General features: G+C 40.3%; 1 protein-coding gene and 1 long non-coding RNA gene across 2 annotated transcripts in view; one reads left to right on the top strand and one right to left on the bottom strand.

Moving 5' to 3' along the window:
* LOC138018817 (uncharacterized) lies at positions 1-1,593 on the bottom strand. The gene has a single exon (XM_068865497.1). It carries the CDS (start codon positions 1,194-1,196, stop codon positions 420-422), a length of 777 nt encoding a protein of 258 aa, XP_068721598.1. The 5' UTR covers positions 1,197-1,593; the 3' UTR covers positions 1-419.
* Positions 1,594-3,598: 2,005 nt separating this feature from the next.
* The window catches only part of LOC138018910 (uncharacterized), a 10,182-nt gene continuing 4,781 nt past the window's right edge, over positions 3,599-8,999 (top strand). The window contains exon 1 of the long non-coding RNA XR_011126080.1: positions 3,599-5,455. This is a non-coding gene — a long non-coding RNA (uncharacterized lncRNA). The remainder of the gene's footprint in view (positions 5,456-8,999) is intronic.

Genomic DNA, 8,999 nt, shown 5'->3' with positions numbered 1-8,999 from the left:
ACCGATAATTTTTTTTTCTATTTCACACTTGAAAATACTGATCACGTATTTACAAAAACTAAAATTATGTTAATCTCACAAAAAGTCTTTTAGTAAAGCTTTTTTTTTCAAAATGTTGCGTTCACTAAGACTGGTATTTCTTCGCGACTCTGACTATTGCAAATCAGGTCATTCAATCGATTCGTGGGCCGCGAGATCACACAGACACGCCGATTTCTATTTTTTTTCCTTGGCTTGAACACCATGTTATCTATTTGCAACACTAAAGGTAGCGATAACAGCAATGCCAAGGGAAACGATTATGCGCCAAGCGGAATTTTTGTCCCTTTCGTCAGAGGTATTCCGGCTTCTCCGCGCATATTAAATTAGTTAAAAGTGAGATCCTAGAATATGGTTAACCCACGCGACGCCGGCCAAAGCTAAACAAATATCGGAGTAAAAAACTCTTTTGCCTGCTTATAAGATCTCTTCGGCCTGTCTACAGTTCGTCTCTGATTGGAAAATAAAGTCAACAGCTTAATCATTTCTGTATCCGTCTGTTGCATTGCAATTGCTAGCGATGAAAGTCCATCGTCCGTTTTCGCTCGTACATTCGCTCCACGTCGAATCAAAAGTTCAGCGCATTGAGTACTTTGACCGCAAACAGCGGCGTGAAGCGGTGTCCAGCCTTCATTGTCTTCCATATTCACATCAGCGCCAAACTGGAGCAATGCAATAACGCAGCCAACTTTTCCATCGTAGGCCGCCTCATGCAGAGCCGAGGCGCCATTCGAATTCAGCTCATCAATATTCACAGACCCCGATAAAATAATATTTTGAAGAGCGGCTGGGTCATTCGCAGCCACTGCTGCAGATGCTACGAATGAAGGATGAAGTAACTTGGTACCACAATTCTGTCCAGGTCTTGGATGATCACACGAGTATCTTCTCATCGTATTAGTGTGTTCATCCTCTGCTTTATCCACCACTATTTTTGGAATAGTAAAATTGTGGGTTTTTTTCGAATTCGTTTTCGGAGTCCAAAAAAGTTGAGGTGGAATAGAACTAAGCTGTCGTGCAATGTCTTGGTGATGGAGTCCCTTGACAATCCTTGTGAGTTTTTTCTTGGGACGAAAGTTGCTCAAATTTGTTGGTAGAATCATCGAGTTTATTCCGTTGTCCTTTATTCGCGGCAACTGCGGAATGACCGATACCATTTTCTTGCAAGGTGTCGTTAGACCCTCTCCAACTTGCAGCTTCGTAGTTTTGATCGTTTCTCTGCCGTATTATAAACTGTTTAGTCCGACTGTCAATTGCGTTCAGCAGAAATTATTCAATGTCAGCTTCTTTCGGCTTGTTGTGACCTGGCCAAGGCGCCTGGGAAACACGATCCCAATAACATATGCTATTTATATGAAGAGGTTATCGAAATGTGTCTTTCAGTTCGCGGGTTGAGTCCTGTATTGTGGATCAATAACTTTAGAATCAGAAAATAAACGAATTTGCCAAGAAACTCATAAAATGCGTCCTTCTCTTTGAAATAACAAGTTGAAACTGAAAGAGATGTTTCCCTGATGGTTTTCGATGATTTGTGATGTCCTGTCACGAGCGAACACACACATAATCGCCTCTCTTTCAATTCACGTCCAATTGCCTGTCAATCAATCCAGCAATGACGTCAAACCGTCTTTACTTTCCGGCTGGCAAATAAGAGGTTTATTGATTATCTCGGGGATTTCTTTATTCTCAACGAAATGCCCTGAAGTGAGCCCTCAGAGAGGCCAGAATTTTCATTATCAACACAATGAAGGCACTATTTTTAGGGAGAAATTCATTTACAACAGCCTCAAATTGCTTAGCCTTCAAAGGAACTCTGGCACCGAGGACAAAATTGTTAAAATGATTGTAAAAAATTGCTCGACCAAAACCTTCAGGAAAATTCATTGTTTTGTTTGAAAAAAATTTTCTGTCGCTTGTCACAAGGTCAATATTATTAAGTCGCGCTGTGTGGTGAGAATTCATGACGTCAAACGCGCAAAACAGAATAAATGCAAAGACCTCATTGCATTTTTAATTGAGAGTAAATGGTAACCTTGTTTTGCCGAACATATGGTTACTTTAAAAGGGTCGGTGGAATAAATTAAGAATAATTAAAGATTGGACAGAAAAAGACCTCGATATCGCAATGATGGCGTTAATCTTATGTAGGTAACTTACCCAAAATACCCAGTAATAGAAAAAAACAATGCCCGAATGGATATTCCCACTAAAAGGGCTCCATACATGCATTCGCTTTGTTTTCAACCAACTTTTCAGCAAACCGGCAACATTCTTATGAGTCTAAAATTAAATCTCTCGGGTTAAATTTTAAAGACACTCACTACTAATCATATATGCGATACATTTTCACCGCTTTTTAGAGAAACATCACCAGCATTTGCCCGCAGTTTTCAACAAAACTGGATTTAAATTAGATTGTCCTAAAAATATGGCCTCATCTTGTCGCATTGAGTTCACAAGTAGCTAAAAATTTCGCTGTTTTCGAATATCAAAGTGCTCTTAGTTTTGCCGCGTAAATGATACAGCTTCAACCGCTATTTTTGTCTTATCATATATAGGACTGTTTGTTGATTCCAAATCATGGTTTCACTGGCACGAAGGGAATTTCAAACCCGCCCTATATCGGACGGGAATTTATTTATACCCTCTAAACATTATAAGTACGTTGTTTTGGATACAAAAATGTCTGAAGTTGTTTGTGAGGCCAGTCTCCATTTTCGGTCAAAACAAACTGCAACAATTACTAATCAGTAATGAAAGGCCGGTTTCACTACAGACGCATAATCCGTCCAGACGAATTGTGCGTCTCTCATGTTATCCGTCTAGTGTAAAGACGGGACGATCTATATGAGACGCATAATTTGTCTGGGACAAACTTGGGCAAACACTTTTTCTGCGTCTGTTAAACTCGTCTTGTATAAAGACGGACACAAGACGCATAATTCGTCTGGACAAACTATCCAGTTTAGTGCGTCTTCGAAGACGCACTAAAGTACATTCTTCGTCCAGACGCATAATGCGTCTTGTGGCCGTCTTTTATGTACTAGACCAATTTAACAGACGCAGAAAAATATTTTGCCCAAGTTCGTCCCAGACGAATTATGCGTCTCTAGTATAAAAACTGCCAATGATACGTCGAAGTTATGAGCCATAGAAAAGGAATGTGTTTCACTGGGAATTGATTTTCGTTCATTTTACATAAGTCGGAAAATCGAATGTCCAAACACGTTGTTCAGTACAACAGCTTAAGATTGAAAATGCTTAATTTAACTGTATGGAAGATAGAATTGGCGAAACCTATCAGCACCAACAAGAAATCTTAAATTCACGACAATAACTTGTTTTTCCTCAAAATCAATATCAGTATTTGACGCCAGATACAGTACAAGTAACTATTCATATTCGCAAACTGAACTGCCACTTATCTTTTTTTAGACCGCGGAATTTCAAAATATCCTCTTAAGTTGTTGAGACACACTCGCACGGCTCAAAAGAAAAGAAAGAAGAGGAAATGGAGGAAAAAGAGAATTTGCTTTACTGAGTACGTATTTGCGCCCCTTCTTCTATCACCAGTGTTGTATTTAAAAAAGAAAACCGGTGGTAAATTGCTTCATTCTGGTATAAACCGCACCCAATCAAATGCGCAATAAACTGATAAGTTGAGTGTACTCTTCAATTGCGCGCTTCTTTCGACACTCAGAGATATTACGGAAATTACGATCCCTGTGGAAGTTAAACTGAGTCAAGTCTACGTAGTTTTGTCACAACATGACGGCAGAGTGCTTCCCTCGGGTTCAAGTTCAATAGTGAGTCACTGTGCATCTTTGTGCACGATGAATGGAGACCGACAAATGGCCGGCATCGACTTTAACGTCATTTCAATTTTCACTAAAAACCGCAGGTTGCTTTGAAAGGTCAATTTCACTTCATGGTGATACTGGAGGCCGACAATGGAGGACGGAAACAACTTCTCTGAGGGTCGGAGGATCGCAATCAGATTTTGATATGATGTTACCATCTTCAAGGAAGAATTGGCCGTCAACTTCACTGACTCTTTGCATAACTATTCATGATGCACATTCTAAGCTTCGAAAAATTGTTTTACAGCGTCTACAGCGCATTCAAGTCATTCAAGGAAGGCCCACTCATTCCCGTGCAGTTTCTAAGTCTTCACGTACTGAAAAATCCAGTAGCTTTTCTTTTCAACATGTTCATCGGTGATATTAGCGAACAATATCAACCGATGTCTTAGTTCTTATTCACCCGTCCGTGCGAGAGCTCGTTTAATCTGCAAAATTTGTGGCTTCACCATGACGCAAAAGCTACAAAAGACGCACTGTAAAAAAAATTGAGGTCAAAGTCATCCTCTGTGCGAGGGAAGGTAAATTGAAATATCCTGTCTTTGGTTTTGTCAGAGTCTTCACCTCCGCTCAGTGATTGAATCTCAGAAAAATGTACGACACTTGTTTCAGCAAAACATTGCCATGGTTTTAATTAATAGCCTGTTGCGTTGCAAAAAGAAAAATGAGTCAGTGACATTGGCCAATATCATCCAAAACGTTTTCGAAGTTATTGGATTTAATTCTTCGGGAACCCATATTCTTTTCATTCCTTTTTTACAACTCACAAATCTTTGATCTTGCTTGATGGAGAAAACTCAGGCTCGATTTTTGTAAACTTTCTGTCCAACTGCTTAACTCCTTACGTAGTGTCATTATTGACTGCAATGGTCTCTTGTTTAGAAAATCATGAACAATGAGCTATTGCGAGATGAAAAGCAAGCACAATGACGATGTTGGAAATTGGGAGAAGTCATTTCCCTCTGCCTAGCAGAGAGCTAAATCACAGAAACACGTCTCAAGTTAGTTTAATCGCACAATTCTAGTCTACGGAGTTATAAATTCCTCTTGCTCTTTCGCGTAGTAGGTAGGGTAATCCTACTGCTAGGGTAAGAGGAGGGTCAAAGATAGCCCGGGTTTACAAGCAAAATTTCACAGGCAGGGTTACCCTCCTTCCTTGTAAACAGGGCCTAACTCTTCTTCTTCACAGGTGTGCATCATCGGCAGACGTGTGCCTCTTTTTGCATATATTCAGGGTGACTTTTTCCCCGGAGGGGGAGTGAAAGCAGTAAACCGACAGACCACCAAGTGACCAATAACGTCATCCTTGGTTGGCAGCCAAATGAAAATAGCTTGGAGCCAAGTTTTGAAATTCCCATGTGCGGCTTACTGCGCAATAAAACTAAAGAGCAACGGGACTTTTCGCACGTGGTCTTGAACTCTAATGATAAGCCGCAAACCACGTGCTTTGTGTCGTAGAACATGCAAATTCAAGTCGTGTGAGCAGAAGAAACCACTTACAGCGTGCCAAATCGAAAAGTCATTGTTTATCAGCTTGGAGTAATTGATCAAAACAGGTATCCTAAAACAAAATCTCAGGCAAAAAGAAACAAGGCGTTTGTTCTAAGGTTAAAAAAAGGTTTTAGACTTTTCAATTGCCAAGAGGATTTATATTGTCTGTATTATATCTCTTTTCTTAAAGAGATCGTTGTCTCTCTCTCTGACCAATTCATGGTTTCCCCTTCTTTGTCTAACACAAAGCGTTCGTGTTGTGATGTTGGATGGACGTCATGGCGACGTCAGTTTGGGAAAATGGCCGAAACAAACAAATAAATCGCGTAACGGAGTTTAATAAGCATGATCTTGTATCCATACTCTTGACCTCCAATTTTTTCATAAGTAGGGTGACGAAATAAGATATGTTAATTAATGTTAATTTTGCCTCTTGCTCGTAAAAGTGAGTCAGCAGATGTCGATAGTGATCCAGGTCTGATGTTGCTCATGATGGGCAGCTTCTCAACCCGAAGCTATAAAAAGACGATCTATTTTCAACACGACGTGCGAAGTGACATTCTTTACATTTTAAGCAAATGTGACACTCTTTTCCTCGTATGCCATTTCGCCATTTATTTTGGCGAAAAAGTTGTGCTTCAAAGTGCTAGATTTCAATATGATTAGTTTCTAAAACTTTAGTCAATTACTGAAGCAGTTCTCCGCGTGGTTTAATCAGAGCCTTGTAGGAGACGTCGAATACGTGCCATACTTCAGAACAGAAATTATATTCATTGGAAATTCGCCACAGGTCTTTTTGGCTGAACTCTATTTTTTGTCGTAATTTAAATCAGTTTAAAATATGTCACAAATGACGGCAAAAGTAATATTGTCCACAAGTACACAGGTGCAAAACGGTAATGTGTTTCAAATTTGGTTTTGCTATAAACGATTACCCCCACGCTTGGCAGCATATCAGATTGCGTCGTTTGTGGGTTTCGTGGTGACTGTCTGCCTGCATGCCCTACAGTAATTGGTTTTAAAGGATATATTTATAACTCAGACAATTGAATTCGTGTCACCCAAAGCGGCATGGTGTCTTTGTTTGTAGAGCTAAACTGCAACCATTTATTTGCACATGAATAGTGTGTAGTGTTATACGGCCCGTTCTGACGATGCCGCTACAAGAACACACTACTGGCCGGGAATACATATTCTGTAGGAAGACATTAGACAGCAATGACCAAAACCAAGGTTGCTGACCAGCGGTTTTCGTCAAAACAATGGTTTGCTGGGGGTGCTCAGTCTCGCGGGCTCAGAAAAGCTTGGTTGTGGTCATCATTTATTTAAGGTTTTTCTATTCTCCTGTAGTTGCTCCGTTTGTGGTCCACACTAGTCATTTTTTTTAAACACAAAAACTGGCGAAACCGAGAACCGTTTCCTTTTTAATCACAGCAAGGGCTATTTCCAGAACACTTTAAAGCGATTAATTTGCACCCAGTTCAAAAGTTAGGTAAGAGGAAATGTGCGCCGGATTACGAAGCTCACGTTCACATATTTTTCACGCGTGAGATGGCACGTTGTGTTACATAATATTGAAGCTGGAAGTTTGTCAAGCTTTCATGACGTGAGGGCAACGGCCGAAAAAGAAAGACCTTCGCTCTGTCTTTTCTCGCGTTCCTTTCTTCCGTCGCTCCTTAGTAATTTCTAATTTTTCGCGCTTCTCCACCAAGCGGAAATCTAAAACAAGCAATAAGCAAACTTTCTACGGGGGTAAAAAAAAAAACCTTTCGACGTTTCAAGGCGTTATTAGAGAGATTGAAAAGCCACTCGATACCTGCTGCTAACACGAAATGAGCTCATATCAAACGAATTTCTTCCATTTTTGTCAAAACGCGAATTTTAGTCCGACGTTTGCCGTTTGCCGAAAACGTGATGCTTAATTACTCTATCACTCTATTATGTTCTCTTCAGTTCCGCCCGTTTGAATATGTGAAAAAAAAATGAGTGTTTATAGGCAAGTTATTAGGGAGATTTAGCAAAGAAGACGTTGACACCATCAAAAACAGCAGATGAAAAATAAGCATTTGAGGGACGGTAACTATTTTGAGATTATATCAACTCACTCGAGTGGTGGCAATCTTGGAGAAGTAATTTCAAAATGGTTGGGGTGTGTGTACGTCATTAATTAACGTAAACAGCATGTTGTCGTCAAAACTCAACGAAATATTTGCGGCACTCTTGATTCACACCAGACCTTTTCCTTCTGTCATTTGGATGTTCTCAGTTCGTGGCGGATCTAAAAGTGACCCGGTCTTTACGTGCTACTATGATAAAAAAATGTCACTTCCCTTTTTCCTTCAAATTTTCAAAGCGTGTTTGCTGGACACCTGAGCTTCGAATTTAATCCAAAGGCTGTTTGCTTTGAGTGCAAGTTTTGAATTTCACGGTACGCCCTTCATCCACGTTCAACACTGACCCATTGGACCTCAGGGGATTTCACTAGCTTAAAATTGCAGAGTGTAAACGCAGCTTATTGTAAATGCAAAATACGAGTTTAAACTCCCGTGCTGCATTTTAATGTGCGCGTCCTCGCTCGCTCTCTCAATATTTTAAAGTTAAGGATGATGGACAATTAATTAGGAAAATTTCACGCAAAATAAACAGGTGTCTTTTTTTTAATGAAGGCTTAAAACTTCCGTCACTTGGTGTTCAGTGAACGTAGTTTGGAATACAAAGAAAAAGTAGAATTGTTTTTTGGCTCATAGTAACAATTTTAAATGTGTATTTATTTTAGTATTACAGTCGTGATACATTCAATTTTCTAGAGCTTTCAGTTGCGTCCCACGCTTGCAAACGCGTTGTGGGCATCGCTTCCTTTCTCTGAAAACCTTCGTAACTGGTCGCGATCCGACTACCGGAAATCCGTAATTAGTTGATCTTGGCTTTGGGCTATTTTAAAACCAGCCGTTATCATGAACCAACAATGTAAATTTAACTTCAATCACCTTAGGGAATAAATTGGATTTTTCCGCGGGTTTGAAAATTAGCGGAAAAATATTCTCTCGTCGGTATGAACTCTCAAGGGACTCTCGGGAGAGTATATCATGATTGGTTGTATGCAAATTCATCCTCTTGGTGTTCTCTGGAGGCGACTCGCTTTTATATTCAGTTATTATTATTGAAATATTTCTTCGGGGTCTCTTTTGCGCCCGTCGAGATTGGGTCTATCTGTGCCCAGAACCCTTAGGTGTGAGTTACACTAATGGGACCATCTGTGCCCAAGATATTTAGGGATGATTTTTTCACCCAGATGGGACCATCTGTGCCCGAGATACTTAAGGGTGATTTTTTCACCCAAGTGGGACCATCCGTGCCCAAGATATTTAGGGAAGATTTTTTCACCGGAATGGGACCAGCTGTGCCCAAGATATTTAGAAACGATTTTTTCACCCGAATGGGACCATCTGTGCCCGAGATACTTAGGGGTGATTTTTTACCCAAGTGGGTCCATCTGTGCCGGAGATCTTTAAGAGTGATTTTTTTCACCTAATCGGACCATCTGTGCTTGAGATTTTTCCAGGGGTGATTTCTCTACCCAAGTGAGACCATCTGTCCCGAGATATTTTT

This window comes from Montipora capricornis, chromosome 10 (genome assembly GCF_036669925.1).
Source record: "Montipora capricornis isolate CH-2021 chromosome 10, ASM3666992v2, whole genome shotgun sequence".
Classification (NCBI taxonomy): Eukaryota; Metazoa; Cnidaria; class Anthozoa; order Scleractinia; family Acroporidae; genus Montipora; species Montipora capricornis.
The sequence above is the reverse complement of the archived record's forward strand: the minus strand, read 5'-3'. Positions and strand labels throughout refer to the sequence as shown.

Excerpts from the sequence above, each read along its gene's own strand:
- LOC138018817 (XM_068865497.1), bottom strand. The coding sequence starts at position 1,196 with ATGGTATCGGTCATTCCGCAGTTGCCGCGAATAAAGGACAACGGAATA.